Source organism: Diceros bicornis, chromosome 23 (genome assembly GCF_020826845.1).
Source record: "Diceros bicornis minor isolate mBicDic1 chromosome 23, mDicBic1.mat.cur, whole genome shotgun sequence".
NCBI lineage: Eukaryota > Metazoa > Chordata > Mammalia > Perissodactyla > Rhinocerotidae > Diceros > Diceros bicornis.
The window spans coordinates 14,516,838-14,534,972 of NC_080762.1; the positions used below are offsets into that span (position 1 = coordinate 14,516,838).

The 18,135-nt window shown below is 34.8% G+C and overlaps 1 protein-coding gene across 1 annotated transcript in view; it reads left to right on the forward strand.

Annotated features, from left to right (window-relative positions):
* The window catches only part of SERINC1 (serine incorporator 1), a 35,741-nt gene that overhangs the window by 4,333 nt on the left and 13,273 nt on the right, over positions 1–18,135 (forward strand). Inside the window, exons 2-3 of the mRNA XM_058566370.1 lie at positions 13,071–13,232; positions 15,001–15,170. Of these exons, the coding sequence (XP_058422353.1) occupies positions 13,071–13,232; positions 15,001–15,170 (332 nt within the window). The remainder of the gene's footprint in view (positions 1–13,070; positions 13,233–15,000; positions 15,171–18,135) is intronic.

An 18,135-nucleotide genomic window follows, 5' to 3' on the forward strand; every position in this document is an offset into this window, starting at 1 on the left:
ACCTTCATGTTATATTGTCTTTGTTTTCCTTCAATGTTGTTTTTCTATATTCATTTTTGTCATTTTTTTAGTTGATATAATTTACATAAAGTTCACGCTTTGTAGTATAAAACTCTGTGAGTTTTGACAAATCACGCAGTTGTGTAACTACTACAGAACAGTTACCACCTTAAAAAATTCTGCCGTCCAATCCTTGGCAAACCCTGTTTTTCTGTCTTCAGAGTTTTGCCTTTCCAGAATGTCGTATAAATGGAATCATACAGCATGTAGCCTTTTGAATCGGGCTTCTTTTACTTAGTAGAATTCATTTGAGATTCATTCATATTGTTGTGTTATTAGTTTGTTTCTCTTTATTGCATAGCATTCCATTGCTTGGATATACCACGGTTAGTCCACTAGTTGAGGGGCATTTCTAGATTTTGGTGGTAAAGTAGCTGTAAGCATTTCATAAAGTCACATTTGTGTGACTGTACGTTCTTATTTCCTTACATAAATAGCAGTGGAATTGCTGAGTCATATGGTAAGTGTATGTTTGACTTACAAGAAGCAACCAAAATGGTTTCCAAGATGACTGTACCATTTTTCATTCCCACCAGCAAAGAAAGTTCTAATTTGTTCTGCATTCTTGTCAGTACTTGGTATTATCAGGTTTTTTTGATTTTAGCCATTCTAATATGTGTGTGGTGGTATCTCATTATGGTTTTAGTTTGCATTTCCCTAATAACACATGACATTAAGCGCTTTTTCATGTGCTTGTTTGCTATTCATATATTTTCTTTCTTAAATTTTTTCTGTTCAAATATTTTGCCCATTTTTTTATTTTGGTTGTTTTCATATTAAGTTTTGAAAATTCGTTATGTATTCTGGGTACCAATGATTTATCTGATACCTGATTAGCAAATATTTTCTTCAAGTCTGTGGTTTGTCTTTTCATTCTTTTAATGGTGCCTTTCAAAGAGCATAAGTTTTTAATTTTGCTGAGGCTCAATTTTTATCAATTTCCTTTTTTTTGTGTGTCGCACTTTTTGTATTGTATCTAAGAAATCTTAAGTTAATTTTGATATCTAGTTTGATTATGGTTTAAAGTTTGTTTTTCTAAAATATGGATATCCAGTTATTTCAGGCACTGTTTGTTAAAAAGATTATCCTTTCTATATTGATTTGCTTTGGCACTTTTATCAAAAATCCCTTTTTTTGACAAATGGCGAGGGCAAGTAGCCTTGCCTTGTTTTGGATCATAAGGGAAATCATTCAGACTTTGAACACGGAGTATGGATCGCACCTATAGGTTTTTTGTAAATGCCCCTTATCAAGTTGAGGGTATTCTATTCCTTGTTTGCACGAAGTTTTTTTGTTTGTATTTTTTTTTAATCATGAATAGCTATTGAATTTTGTCAGATGATTTTTCTGCATCCATTGAATGACCATAATGGCTTTTCTTTAGTCCGCTAATACAGTGAATTACACTGGTTGATTTTCAAAAGGTTAACCAGCCTTGCATTCCCTGACTAGACTGCACCGGGTCACGTGTTATTGTTTTTATATACTCGTTTTTAAAGAGCTTTTTTAGAGTAGTTTTAGGTTCACAGAAAAATTGAGAGAAAGATACAGAGATTTCCCATATACCTTGTTCCCCCACACATGCATAGCCTCCCCCATTATCAACATCCCCCACCAGAGTGAAACATTTGTTACAATTAATGAACCTACATTGACACAGCATAATCACCCAAAGTCTGTAGTTTGCATTAGGGTTCACTCTTGGTGTTGGACATTCTATGGGTTTGGACAGATGTGTAGTGACATGTATCCACCATTGTAGTAGCATACAGACAAGTTTACCTGCCCTAAAAATCCTCTCTGCCTTGCCTATTGCTCCTTCCACCCACTCCCCACCCTGGTCTTTTTACTGTCACTGTAGTTTTGCCTTTTCCAGAAATGTCATACAGTTGGAATCATACGGTGTGTAGCTTTTTCAGATTGGCTTCTTTCATTTAGTAATATTCATTTAAAGTTCCTCCATGTGTTTTCATGGCTCCTTTCTTTTTAGCGCTGAAAAATATTCCATTGTCTGGATGTACCACAGTTTATTTGTCCATTAACCTACTGAATGGACATCATGGTTGCTTCCAAGTTTGGGCAGTTGTGAATAAAGCTGCTATAAACATCCATGTGCAGGGTTTTTGTGTGGACATAAGTTTTCAACTTTTGGGTAAATACCAAGGAGTGCACTTGCTGGATCATATGGTAAGAATATGTTTAGTTTTGTAAGAAACTGCCAGACTGTTTTCCACAATGGTTATACCATTTTGACTTCCCACCAGCAGTCAATGAGAGTTACTGTTCCACATCCTCATCAGCATTTGGCATTGTCAGTGTTCCAGACTTTGGCGATTCTAATTGGTGTGTAGTGCTATTTCACTGTTGCTTTAATATGCATTTTCCATATGCATATGACATGATGTGGAACATCTTTTCATATGCTCATTTGCCATCTGTATATCTGATTTGGTGAGGTATCTGTTAAGGTCTTTGGCCCATTTTTTAATCGAGTTGTTTTCTTATTGTTGAGTTTTGAGAGTTCTTTATATAGTTTAGATAACAGTCCTTTATCAGATGTGTCTTTTGCAAATATTTTGATGCAGTCTGTGGCCTGTCTTCTCATTTTCTTGACATTGGCCTTTGCAGAGCAGAATTTTTTAATTTTGATGAAGACTAGCTTGTTGATTATATCTTTCATGAATCACGCCTTTGGTGTTGTATCTAAAAAGCCATTGCCACACCCAAGGTCGTTTAGGTTTTCTCCTCTGTTATCTTTTAGGAGTTTTATAGTAAGATCAGTTGACTGTATTTATGCGGGTCTGTTTCTGCACTCTCTTTTCTGTTCCATTGATCTATTTGTTCTTTTGCCAATATCACACTGTCGTGATTACTATTGTAGTTTTATATTAAGTCTTGAAGTCAGGTAGTGTCAATCCTCCAACTTTGTTTTCCTTCAATATTGCGTTGGGTTCTGGCTCTTTTGTTTCTCCATATAGACTTTAGGATCAGTTTGTCAATATCCAAACATAACTTGTTAGGATTTTAATTGGGATTGTATTGAATCTATAGGTCAAGTTTATGAACTGACATCTTGACAATATTGAGTCTTCCTAATCCATAAACATAGAATATCTGTCCATTTATTTAGTTCTTTGATTTTACTCATCAGAATTTTGTAGTTTTCCTCATATCAATCTTGTATATATTTTGTTAGATTTATACTTAAGTATTTCATTTTTTTGGATGCTAATGTAAATGATATTGTGTTTTTAATTTCAAATTCTACTTTTTCATTGCTGGTATATAGGAAAGTGATTGACTTTTATTTATTAACTTTTTATCCTGCAATCTTGCTATAGTCACTTATTTGTCTTGTCTATTTTGGATTTTCTACGTAGATAATAATGTCATCTGCAGACAAAGACAGTTTTATTTCTTACTTTCCAGTCTGTATTCTTTTTATTCCTTTTGTTGTCTAATTGCATTAGCTAAAACTTCCCGTATAATGTTGAAAAGGAGTAGTGAGAGGGAACGTCCTTGTCTTGTACCTTGTTTTAGTGGGAAAGCTTCAGGCTTCTCACCATTAAGTATGATGTTAGCTATAGGTGTTTTGTTGATATTCTTTATCAAGTTGAGGACGTTTCCTTCTCTTCCTAGGTTATTGAGAGTTTTTATCATGAAGGAGTGTTGGATTTTATCAAATGCATTTTCTGCATCTACTGATGTGATCATGTGATTTTTCTTTTTTGGCCTGTTGATATGATGGATTACATTAATTGATTTTTGATTGTTGAACCGACCGTGCATACCTGTGGTATATCCCACTTGATTCTGGTCTATAATTCTTTTTATACGTTGTCGGGTTTGATTTCCTAATATTTTGTTGTGGATTTATGCTTCTATGTTCATGAGAGATATTGATCTGTAGTTTTCATTTTTTGTAATGTCTTCATCTGATTTTGTATTCAGAGTAATACTGGTCTCATAGAATGAGTTAGGAAGTATTCTCTCTGCTTCTGTCCTCTGAAAGAGATTGTAGAGAATTGTAGAGACTGTAGAGAATATAATTTTCCTTAAATGTTTAGTAGAATTCACCCATGAACCCATCTGGGCCTGGTGCTTTCTATTTTAGAAGGTTATTAATTATTGATTCATTTTCTTTAATAGATATAGGCGTATTCAGATTGTTGAAATGTGTGATTTTTGGCAGCTTGTGTCTTCCAAGAAATTGGTCCATTTCATCTAGGTTATTAAATTTATGGGCATAGAGTTGTTCATAGTATTCCCTTATTTTTCTTTTAATGTTTATAGGACTTGTGGTGATGTTACCTCTTTTATTTCTGATGTTAGTAATTAGTGTTCTCTCCCTTTTTTCTTAGTTAGCCTAGCTAGAGCCCTATCAATTTTATTAATCTTTTCAAATAACCAGCTTTTTTGTTTCATTGCTTTTTCTCTATTAATTTTCTGCTTTCAATTTCTTTGATTTCTGCTCTAGTTTTTATTATTTCTTCTGTTTACTTTGGATTTAATTTGCTTTTCTTTTTCTCGTTTCCTAACATGGAAACTTAGATAATTGGTTTTAGATCTTCTTTTCTAGTAAATGCATTCAATGCTATAAATTTCCGTCAAAGCACTGCTTTCGTTGCATCCCACAAATTTTGATAAGTTGTGTTTTTATTTTCATTTAGTTCAAAATATTTTCAAATTTCTCTTGCGATTTCTTCTTTGACCCATGTGTTTATTTAGAAGTGTATTGTTTAATCTCCAAGTATTTGGGAATTTTCCAGTAGTCGTTTTGTTGTTGATTCCAGTTTAATTCCGTTGTAGTCTGAGAGCAGACTGATTTCTACTTTTTAAAATTTTTTAAAATGTATTTTATGGTCCACGGTATAGTCTATCTTAGTGAATGTTCCATGTGAACTTGAGAAGAATATGTATTCTGTGGTTGTTGGATAAAGTAGTCTATAGATATCTATTAGATCCATTTAATTGGTGGTGGTGTTGAGTTCAGTTATGTCCTTACTGATTTTTGCCTGCTTGATCTGTCCATTTCTGATACAGGGGTGTTGAAGTCTCCAGTTATGATAGTGGATTCACCTGTTTCTCTTTGCAGTTCTGTCAGTTTTTGCCTTACATAGTTTGACACTCTTGTTAGGTGCATGCATGTTAAGGAGTGTTATGTCTTCTTGGAGAATTGACCCTTTTATCATTAGGTAATGCCCTTCTTTATCCCTGATAACTTTCCTTGGTTAGAAGTCTGCTTTATCTGAAATTAATGCAGCTACTCCTGCTTTCTTTTGATTATTGTTAGCACGGTATATTTTTCTCCATCTATTTACTTTTATTCTATGTATGTGTCATATTTAAAGTGGGTTTCTTGTAGACATCATGTAATTGGGTCATGTTTTTTGATCCACTCTGACAGTCTCTGTCTTTTAATTGGTATGTTTAGACTATTGACATTCAAAGTGATTATTGATAGAGTCGGATTAATATTTACCGTATTTTTTATTGTTTTCTATTTGTTGCCCTTGTTCTTTGTTCCTATTTTTGTCTTTCACTCTTTTTTGCCTTTTGTCATTTTAATTGAGCATTTTATGTGATTCCATTTTCTTTCCTATCTTAGCAAATCAGTTATACTTTTTTTGTGTGTGTGTGAGGAAGACCAGCCCAGAGCTAACATCCAATGCCAATCCTCCTCTTTTTGCTGAGGAAGATTGGCCCTGGGCTAACACCCGTGCCCGTCTTCCTCTATTTTATATGGGAACGCTGCCACAGCATGGCTTGACAAGCGGTGCATCAGTGCGCGCCCAGGATCCGAACCTGCAAACCCCGGGCCGCCAAAGCAGAGCAGGCACACTTAACCACTGCACTACTGGGGCAGCCCCCCAGTTATACTTCTTTTTGATGGTTGCCGTATGTCTTAGTCCGTTTGGACTGTTCTAACAAAATACCGCAGACTGGGTGGTACATAAACAACAGAAATTTATTTCTCCTCATCCTGGAGGCTGGCAGATTGAGATTAGGGTGCCCACATGGTCGTCATCTGTGTCTGGTGAAGGTCCTTTTCTGGGTTGCAGACTGCCAACTTCTTCCTGTGTCCTCACGTGGTAGAAAGAGTGAGAGATCTCTCCGGGCCCTCTTTTATAAGGGCGCTAATCCCATTTCATGAGGGCTCTGCCCCCTTGGCCTAATCACCTCCCAGAGGTCAACCTCCTAATATCATCTGGTGCGTTAGATTTTTAATGTATGAACTTTGGAATGACACAAGTGTTCAATCTATAGCACTGTAAAATTTGCAATATGCATTTACAACTAAACCATTTTCATATAACACTGCCACTTCACTATACACTTCTCTATAACACTAAACCACTGGATGGGTAGTGTAAGTACTTTATGGTAACAAAATAATCTTAATTCCTCTCTCCTGTCCCTTGTATCATTACTGTCATTCATTTCATTTACATATATATAAGCATACATAAGCATGTATATACACATAAGATACATACGGTATGCATACATAATAGAATAGGTTTTTGCTCATATGATTTTGAACAAACTGTTATCTGTTAGATCATTTAAGAATAAGAAAAAGTTATTTTATTTTTGCTTATTCTTTCTTTGATGCTCTTTCTTTTTTTATATAGATCTGAATTTCTGACCTGTATTATTTTCCTTGTCTCCAAAGAACTACTTTTAACATTTCTTGCAAGGCAGTTTTACAATTTGGCAACAAATTCCTTCAATTTTTATTTGAGAAAGTTTTTATTTCTCCTTACTTTTGAAGGATAATTTGCTGAGTACAGAACTCTAGGTTGGTGGGGTTTTTTTCTTTCAACGCTTTAAATATTTCACTACACTCTCTTCTTGCTTACATGATTTTTGAGGAGAAGTTGGATGTAATTCTTATCTTTGTTCCTCCATAGGTAAGATATTTTTTACTCTGGCTTCTTTATCTTTGATTTTCTGTAGTTTGAAGGTAATATGCCTAGGTGTAGGGTATATATATATATCTCTTTTTGGGATATATGTCTGACATTGATTTGGGAAAATTTTTATTGTTTCTTTCAAATGTTTTTTCTGTTCCTTTCTGTGTTTCTCTTTCATCTTGTAGTCCCATTATATTACACCTTTTGTAGTTGTCCCATAGTTCTTGGGTATTCGGTTTTTTTCAGTCCTTGTTCTCTTTGCTTTTCATTTTGGGAGATTTCTATTGAGATATCCTCAAGCTCAGAGATTTTTTTCCTCAGCCATGTCCAGTCTGTTAATAAGCCCATCAAAGGCATTCTCCATTTCTGTTAGTGTGTTTGATCTCGAGCATTTATTTTTGGTTCTTTCTTAGGATTTCCGTCTCCTTGCTTACATTGACCATATGTTCTTGCATGCTGTCTACTTTATCCATTAGAGCCCTTAACATATTAATCATAGTTGTTTTAAATACTCAGTTTGATAATTCCAGCATCTCTGCCATGTCTGATTTTGATGTTTGCTCTGTCTCTTCAAATTGTGTTTTTTGCCTTTTGGTATGCCTTGTAAGTCTTTCTTGATAGCTGGACATGGTGTACCAGGTAAAAGGAACTGCTATAAATAGGCTTTTGGTCATGTGCTCAGGTGTGGGGGAAGTAGAAGCGTTCCATAATCCCATGATTAGGCCCTGGTATTTTAGCGAGCCTGTGGCCCTGGACTGTGAACTTGACAACTTCTCTCAGTTTTTTCCTCCCCCCTTAGGTGAGAGAGGATGGCTAGAGTGGGCTGGAGTTGAGTATTTCCCTTCCCATAAGTTATTTAGGCTCTGATAATACCCCAGCAGGTTAGGCTCTGGTTAACTAGCTTCTTCTGAGGGCAGACTTTGTTAAGAAGAACAGAATGCTCTGGCATATTTTAAAATTGTTCCTTTTCCCCACCACTGCAGGAAGCATGAGGGAATTTTTCTCTTATGTTTGCTGTGAGAAACTGTGTGAGCTCCTGGAGGGTAAAATTTGATAAAGTTTTGGGGGCCCGTCTATGACTGAGTCTCCCTGGAATTTTTAACTTTCAGACTTCTCGACAGTGAGCCTCCAGCAATTATTCAATTACAGTTCAGATTATCCTACCTGCTGGGCACTGGTTCCACTTTTGATTCTTTTCTTTGGAAAGCTGTGACTCCCTATGTTTTGCTTGTCTCTCTCTCCAGTCTTGGGGGCAGGTTTACCCTATGTCATCACCTCTCTTACAGATCCTAGGAGACTTGTTGATTTTTTAATCTGTTTGACTTTTTTCTTGTTAGAATGGAGTGATGACTTCCAAGCTCCTTACATGGGGAAACAGAAACTGGAAGTCTGTATACTTTTAATATTGTTGATTTTGACTTGACAAGATATTAAGAATTTTTTTGTTTATATTCATGAAGGATACTGGTCTGTTGTTTTCTTTGGATTTAGTGGCAGAGTGATTCTGGTGTGAAGTATTTTGAGTTTTCTAGAATTGGTATGATTTGTTCCTTAAATGTGTAATAGAATTCACCAGTGAAGCAATCTATGCCTTAGAAGGTTTTTAACTACAAATTCAATTTCTTTAAATAGATATCAGGCTATTCATCTTATCTATATCTTATTGAATGACTTCTGGTTATTTGGGTTTCTCATGGAATTTGTCCATTTTATCTAAGCTGTTGAATAAAATTGCTCATCCTTTTCCCTTATAATCCTTTAATGCTTGTAGGATCTGTAGTATTGTCTTCTCTCTGATTTCTGATATTGATGATTTGTGTATTCACTCTTGCTTGTTTTTATCCTGATCGGGCTGACTCTAGGGTTTTCAATTGTAATGGTTGTCTAAAATGGCTTTCACTGATTTTCTTGTTTTTGTTTTTTACTTCATTGATTTCTTCTCTTTATTGTTTTCTTTATTCTGCCTATTTTGGTTTAAGTTGTTCATTTAATAGTTTTTTAAGGTGGAAGCTCAGCTCATTGATTTGAAACCTTTATTCTTATCTAATATAGCCATTTAATACTATCAGTTTCCTTTAAAAACTACTTTAGGTGTATTTCACATATGTGATGTGTTACGTTTTTTCTGTTTAATTTCCTGTGTGATATTTTCTGCCTGTGGGTTAATTAGAAGTAAGTTATGTAGTTCCCAGATGTCTTTCTGTTATTGATTTCTAACTGAATTCCATGTGGGCCAAGAATACATGTCATGTGATTGGAATCATGTTATATTTATTGATATTTGAGATTCGTTTTATGGCCCAGAATATGGTCTGTTTTGGTTAAATGTTCTGTATACTTTTGAAAATAATTTGTACTCTGCTCTGGTTAAATGAAGTGTTCCCTAAATGTCACTTAGGCACAATTTTTGAAAATGTTCAAGTTTTCTGTATCCTTACTGATTTTTGTTCTGCTGTTTCAGTTAACAAAAGAGCATAAATGTGGATTTGTTACTTCTTTCAGTTTCATTAGTTTTTCCTTCATGTATTTTGAAGTCTTCTTAGGATGCAGAAGCATTTAGAATTGTATAGCTTCTCCAAGAATATCCCATATCTCCATGTATGTCCCCTTTTCATTATGAAATGGCCCTCCTTACCTCTGGTCAGATTCTTTGCTTTAAAATCTGTTTTGTCTGATACTACTGTAGCATGGTATATGTTTTTCCATTCTTCTACTTTTAACTTATTTGTCTTTATATTTAAGTGGGTTTCTTTTACAAAAGAGAGTTGAATCTTTTTTTTTTATCCAGTGTGACAATCTCTGCCTTTTAGTTGGGAGTGTTTAGACCATTTACATTTAATGTGGGATTACTGATTATGTTTGGGTTTAAAATCAGCCATATTTCTGTTTGTCCTACCTGTTTATTGTCCCTTTTCCCTAGTGTTTTGCCATAGTTTGGATTAATTGGACATTTCGTAGTATTCTCTTTTATCTCCTTTGGCTTGCTAGCTATACTTCTTTGTTTTATGTTTTTAAGTCACTTCAGGGTTTATACTGTTCATCTTCACCTTATTACAATTTACCTTCATGTCATATTCTACCACTTTATTTCTAGTTTAAGAACCTTATAATACTGTAGTTGAATGTCTGCTCTTGCAGCCTATTTGCAGTTGTCATACACTTTACTTCTACCTTTGTTATAAACTGCCACAATACATTGCTGCTATTTTTGCTTTAAAAGGATAATTATTTTTTAAAGTAACTTTTATATAAGAAAAAATATACATTTACCATTTCAGTTCATTCTTTTGTGTAGATCTATATTTCTGTCTGGCATAACTTTTCTTCTGCTTAAAGGATTTCCTTCAACAGTTGTGGTAGTTTAGGTTTGCTAGTTTTGGATTCTTTTGTTTTTTCTATGTCTGAAAATACCTTTATTTTGCCTTAATTTTTGAAAGATACTTTCACTGAGTATATAATTCTGTTTACAGTTTTTTTGTTCAGTATTGACTTGGCTTGCAGTGTTTCTTGCTAGAAATCTGATGTCTTTCTTTGTTCCTCTGTATATAATGTGCCTCTATTTTTATGTCTGTTTTTAAGATTTTTCTGTTTATCATTATGTTTAGGCAATTTGATTTTGATGTGACTTGGTGTAGTTTCATTATGTTTATTCTGCTAGGGTTTCGTTAAGCTTCTTGGTTGCGCGAGTTTATAGTTTTCCTTAAGTTTGGGAACTTTTTGGCGGTATTTCCTCAAAAGGACTCTCCTGTCTCTTCTCTCTAGGCTGTTTAAAGTTGACTCACAACACTGATTCTCTGTTCATTTTTGTCCCAGTCTTTTCACTCATTTCTTTTGTTATGTCTTCAGATTCATTAATCTTTTCTGCAGTGTCTTATCAGTATTTTTTTAGTTTAGAATATTTTATTTCTTCTCAAGAAGTGTGATATGGATCTTTTAAATGATTTTCATGTCTCTCCTTAACATGCTCATGTTTTTCTTTACCTTTTTCAGCATATGAAGTATAGTTAAAATAATATTACACTGCCATTATTTGTAATTGTATTTAGTCATCTATGTTATTTCCAGGTTGATTTTGATTGATTTTTTTTCTCTTCATTATATATTGTTTTTTCCTGCTGCTTTGTATGCCTGTAAGTTTTTTATTAAATGTCAGACCTTATACATTTTACCTTGATGTGTGCTGAATATACTTGTGTTTTTAAAAAATATTCTTGCGCTTTGTTATTGGACATAGGTGACTTACTTGAAGAGAATTTGATCTTTTTTGATGTTTGCTTTTAGGCTTTGTTAAGTGAGACTGGAGGGGCCTTTAGTTTTATGGCTGATTTTTTTTTTTCCCCCTGTACTCAGTAATAGCTTTATAACGCTATTCAATGTCGCATAGGTTATAAGATTTTTCTACTTGGACTGTTGGGAATACCAGCTCCTCCCCACCCCTTGGGCATTTTATTCAGATACATGCACTGATCAGTGCTCTGTTGAAGACTCAAGTTGAAGCCTCTGAAGATCTCCAGAGCTCACTCTGTGTAGCTTTCTCCTCTCCAGGATTCAGCCCTGTGAACTCTAGCTGCCTTCACTTCCCTGAACACCCAACTCTGTCCCTGCTTCCAACTCTGTCTCCTCAACTCAGGTAGACTACTGGCCTCTGCCTGGATTCTCCTCTCTACTGGAAACTTTCCCCAGGGAGAAAGATGGGACAGTCATCAAGTTCACATTGTTTCCTCTCTCTCAGAAATTACTCTCCTGCATTGCGTGTTGTTAATTGTCTGAAAAACCATTGTTTCATTTATGTTTTTTCATTGATTAAGGCAGTAGGGTAAGTCTGGTCACTGTTACTCCATCTTGGCCTGAATTTATGGTAATTATCCCAAGTTTTTTTCCATCAGTGATTTTATTTTCAGCTGTGTCTGTTTTGTTTCTTGACAGTTAATTATTCTTTAAGTTTTCTTCCCCATCTCATTTCTTTCCTTATTTAGCCCTGCAGTCCCCTTTCCATCTTGTTCTATTCTTTTCCCATTTCATTTTTGAGCTCTCCTTTTTATTTGGTCTTTGTTATTTTTCTATAACTCAAGTGAAGCACTTGTAGGGAATTTCGTTTTCTAACTGAGTTATATTTTATTTCAGACTAGATTCTTCAAATGCCTTTTTCTTTTTTATTTTGTCTGAGGGGGCATGCTTAGTTATTTATTTTTGTTTTTGTTAGAATATAGTTGCATAGTTGCCATGACATTTATTTTTATCTTACTGAAGCTTAAAATAAGCTGCTTTGTCCCTGCCTTATATTGGCTGCTATAGTGTGTCTGGCTTCTATTATACTCCCTTCCCATGGTATCTGAGACTCTTTTCCCCCAGAGCTATAGTTACAGGGCTGGGATGTCTTAGTCTGTCCCACTTCCTGAAGTCTGATGGTATGGTGGAGCTCAACCTAGGTTATGGTCAGTCCTTATGAGAATACTTATACTTTGTCTTTTTGAGATATTGTTAAATGCTCTTACCAGTGTTTACCTCTTCTGATCAGAGAAGTATCTTGTTCCCCTGGGGTATCTACTAGTTTAGTGTGAAGTTCCATTGGATAAAGTTAGCTAGCAGCTAGCGCCAATTGTTTACTTATCCTGTTTTGCCTAATTCTAGTAGTAATTTTCGCTTTATCACTACTATCAAATCAGAAGAGGGAAAAGATAAGGATACCAATTCACTTCTACTCCTGCTCTGGAGTATTTGAGAATTATCAGGATTTTGTGAATTCACCAGTATGGTTTCTAGGGTCTAAAGGGCAGGAGCTGGAGATGGGCTTGTAATCATGAATATTCCATTTCTTTTTTTAGCTAAACTTTGGTTGCTGCTGATGACTTTTTTCCCTATGTTGTTTTAACTGATTTTATTCATTTTGCTTGATATAGAGGGCAAGTGTTTTTATGTTTGACTTTGTTCCATCTTTACGCAGAATAGTTTATAGATAATGTGTGTGAACCAGATAACCATTTGTCCCTTGGTGATTACTTTAATTTCATTGGGTTTTTTTTTTGAGTGGATGGAATGTAAATTTTCATTGTATCATTTTAAACCATACTGATTTTTAATATTTTTTCCCAGATACCATGTTTGTGTGGCAGTGCCCCGTGTTTGCTGTGCCGATGCTGTCCTAGTGGAAACAACTCCACTGTAACGAGGCTGATCTATGCACTTTTCTTGCTTGTTGGAGTGTGTGTTGCATGTGTAATGTTGATACCAGGAATGGAAGAACAACTGAATAAGGTTTGTCCTTTTTTTAATTGATTAACTGAACATATATATAGTATGTGTATGCATAAAACTGATTTTGTATATTGGAAACAGAGTAAAGTACAAAGTAAGGTGATATGTAATCCCAGTTTTAGTAGCTCATGATGTTTTAGGAAAGACAGGCAGTATAGGGCAGCTTGTTAAATTCTGTGATGGTGGTACAGAAAATACGCTATGGTAATAAGAGGAAATAAGTAATTCTAATCAGGTAAATGTTAGAATCTCAGTGGGTCCTCCAGAGCAAGATGAATGACAATAGGAAATTTGAGGTTGAGAGAGTATTTACGCCAGATAATCTCCATTTTCAAAGTTGTCTGCTTGGGGTTGGCCGTGGGGTAAGGAAAAATAGTGAAAGTTTAGGAAATTAGATTATTATGATTGTGAAAGTAGCTAGCATTGTACATGACATATTTGGATGCTCAGTTAATGTTATTCAAGTCCTGAGTATAAGCAAAATACATGCCAAGAGATGTTTATATGGTTTTGTCATGGGTCCAGTTGACTGTGGTTATGAATAGTTTAGTTGGTGGATGTTACTTTTCATCACCAAATATTTCTGCTTCTCTGCTTTCTGAAGGTTATCAAAGATTTGCATTTCCTAGTGTGCACATGATGTGTAGGGCCATGTCTGTAGTACTGGTCAGTGAGTTGTAAGAGGAAGTGATACCCATTAGCCTCTACTTGCTGATACAAGATCTCCTTTTCTGTCACAACCTGCACATCATTTGAGATGGTGGCTTCTTCAACAGCCTGGAATCCTGAGTTGATTACTCAGGACTGATTATGTACATGTACATGAGCAAGAAATATACCTTTGCTATTTTAAGCCACTGATATTTGGGGGTTGTTACTGTACTTCCGTAAGCTGACCAATGCAGATGATTGAATTAACTTAATGATGGGAATTGGCCAGGTGATGTGCTGCGCTCGTATAGTGGAGTGGGATAATTAAAGGTGCTAGTGATTACATGTTGTAAGTATGAGTAAGTATATATTGCCATAAGGTTTAAAGTGGGTCAGGAAGGTAAGATTTAAGTGAGATCAAGACTGTGTAGGAACTAGCAAAAGGAAGTAGCACCTCCATTAGCTGAAATGTAATTTTAATTCTCATACATATGAATAATGTATGTAGTTCTGATGACTACTCCCATTTACTTCACTTCAAAATATTTTTTTGTATTCTAATTCCCATGTGACTTTCTGAAATGGTCATCAGTCTTTTTTAAGATTCTAAGTTAAAAAAATAGAATCACTGCTAGCTATTATGCTATTAATCCAGATCCATTCATTATCAGAAACGACTTGTAGAGTAAGGGACCAAAACTGAAAATGAATTTAAAGCCATTGAAAAGCCATTATGTTTTTCTTTGGTATTTAGAAACTGATTTAGTTATTTTATAATTCTTCAAACATTTACTTATTGTATCTTTCTTTTTTCTTGTATAGGTAATTCAGTATATCACAGTGGAATGCAAGTTTTTAAAAATGTAGAATTACTCTGCAAGTCAAAATAAGCATCCAGTTTAGAATTGGCATTTGTAGTTTATCTTGTACTCACATAAAGTGAAAAAAGAGTTAAACTTCTATTTAATGAAAATGTTCCCGACTTACCTCGATTACCTATTAAGCATAAACTGTAAAGCAAACTTCAGTTTTCTAAACCTTTCCTTGAACTATTTGATTACACAGAATTTTCACTTGAAAGAATTCTAGATCACAAACTGTTGTTTTGTTTTTCTAGATTCCTGGATTTTGTGAGCATGAGAAAGGGGTCGTCCCGTGTAATGTTCTGGTTGGCTATAAAGCGGTTTACCGTTTGTGCTTTGGCTTGGCCATGTTCCATCTTGTCCTCTCTCTGCTAGTGATCAAAGTGAAGAGCAGCAGTGACCCGAGAGCTGCAGTGCACAATGGGTGCGTGTTTGAATAAACTGCAATATAGAAGTCTGGGAGCTGCTTCTCAGTAATATTAAGTCTGTCTAGAGAAACTTCAAAGTAGAATAAATTTATACAATTTGCAGAATTATTTTGTTACTCATGAATGACAAGGTAAGAAAATCCTGTCTCTACTAGAGAATGTCAGACTTTGGAAATATAAGTATTGAATAGTAGCCTTGGGTCATTTATTGGTGTAATCTCTGATGTATAATGTTTTATATTTTCATCCTAAAAAGAGGATCTGCCACATCTGTAACTGATAATGAGGAGCTTATTCCTCCTGTCTTCTCTTAGCTTTTGGTGGACCAGTCTCACTATGTAAAACTGAACTCAGTTCCTTAGACCTACATTACAACCAAAATGAAAAACTTTTATTCATAAACAGGGCGATTGATTGATTTTTCTAAATGGTTGGTTGTACTGGACAACCTAGAAAGAAACTTCAGGGTCCCTTTTATTAATCTCTGGTAATATAGAGCACCACTTCTGGTACTCATTTTGAATGTTTTAAATTTTATCTCTGTGTTTTTTTTTTTTTTTTCTATAAATTAAAGGAATTTTTTTGAGTATCTATTATTGCTTACTTATCAGCATATGCTATGAAAGAGAGGAAGAATGAACAAGTGAAATATAAATATTAATGAAAAAATATGCTGTGGCATTGACTTTATTTTATTTTGTCTCCTTAGTCACTGGTTTTATTTTATTTTTATTGTTTTTAGCACTCTTATAACCATCTTTATTAATGTGTTCTTAAACACTTTTCAATGTGCATTACAGAATGGCTATCACAACCATTCTCTGAGATAAAACTCTTCTCAAAGTAGCATACGTGTAGCATTCTTACAACCATCTTTGTGGGTTTTTTTAATTGAGATATAATTGACATATAACATTGTGTAGGTTTATAGTGTACAAAGTGTTGCTTTCATATGATTACCATCGTAGCGTTAGCTAACATCTCTATCATGTCACATAATTATTATTTCTTCTGTGTGGTGAGAACAATTAAGATCCAATCTCTTAGCAAAGTTGAACTCTTAATACAGTATTGATGCTTATAATCAGTATGCTGTACATGATCTCCAGTACATATTTATTTTCTGGTTGCAAGTTTGTACCCTTAAATAACATCTCCCAATTCTCCCACACCGCAGACCCTGGTAATCATCATTCTATTCTCTGTTTTTATGAGTTCAGCTTTTTCAGATTCCACAATGAGTGATATCATACAGTATTTGTCTTTCTCTGTCTGGCTTATCTCACTTAGCATAATGCCCTCAAGGTCCATCCATGCTGTTGCAAATAGCAGGATTTTCTTCTTTTTCATGGCTATATAGTATTCCATTGTGTATGTACACTACAATTTCTTTATCCATTGATCTGTTGATAGACACTTAGGTTGTTTTCATATCTTGCCTATTGTGAATAATGCTGCAGTGAACATGGGAGTGCAGCTATCTTTCCAATATCCTGTTTTCATTTCCTTTGGATATACACCTAGAAGTGGAATTGCTGGATCATATGGTAGTTTTATTTTTAATTTTTTGAGGAACCTTCATACTGTTTTCGTAATGGTTGAACTAGTTTACATTCCCACCAACAGTGCACAAGGGTTCCCTTGTCTCCACAGCCTTGCCAACACTTGTTATTTCTTGTCTTCTTGATGATAGCCATTCTAACAGGTGCGAGGTAATATCTCATAATTGTTTTGATTTACGTTTCCCTGCTGATTAGTGATATTAAGCACCTTTTCATATACCTGTTGGCCATTTGTATGTCTTTTTTGGAAAAATATCTATTTAGTTCCTCTGCCCAGTTTTTAATTGGATTGTTTGTTTTTTTGTTATTGAGTATATGAGTTCTTTATGTATATTGGCTATTAATCCCTTACCCAGTATATGGTTTGCAAATATTTTCTCCTATTTGGTAGGCTGCCTTTTTATTTTGTTGATGATTCCCTTTGCTGTGCAGAAGATTTTTAGTTTGATGTAGTCCCACTTGTTTGATTTTACTTCTGTTGCTGTGCTTTTGATGTCTCATCCAAAACCTCTTTGCAAGACCAACATCAAGGACCTTCTTCCCTGTTTTCTTCTTCCTGGTATCAGTATCTTCCTGATATCTTTTACAGTATCAGGTCTTAAATATATTTAAGCCTTTAATCCATTTTTAGTTAATTTTTGTGAGTGATGTAAGGGAAGATAGGAGTCCAGTTTAATTTTTCTGCAGGTGGTTATCGAGTTTACTCGACATTGTCTGTTAAAGAGGCTGTTCTTTCCCCATTGAGTGTTCTTGACTCCCCTGCCAAATATTAGTTGATCGTATATGCAACGGTTTATTTCTAGGCTGTGCAGTCTGTTCCATTGGTCTATGTATTTATTTTTATGCCAGTACCATACTGTTTTAATTATTATACTTTTGTTGTATAGTTTGAAATCAGTAAGTGTGATACCTCCAGCTTTGTTGTTCTTTCTCATTATTGCTTTGGCCATTTGGGGTCTTTTGTGGTTTCATACACATCTTAGGATTGTTTTTTCTATTTCTGTGAAAAGTGCCATTGGAATTTTTATGGGGATTGCATTGAATCTGTAGATAGTTTTGGGTAGTATGGACATTTTAACAATATTAATTCTTCAGATCCATGAACAGGGGGTATCTTTCCATTTGTCTGCATTTTTCAGTTTCTTTCATCAAAGTCTTGTAGTTTTCATTGTACAGATCTTTCACTTCCTTGGCTAAATTCATTCCTAAGTGTTTTATTGCTTTTGATGCTATGGTGAAGGGGATAGTTTTCTTTATTTCTTTTTCAGGTATTTCGTTGTTAGTGTATGGAATTGCAACTGATTTCTGTATGTTGATTTTATATCTTGCAGTTTGACTGAATTTATTGCTTAGTTCCAACCATTTTTTTGGTTGAGTCTTTGGGTTTTCTATATATGAG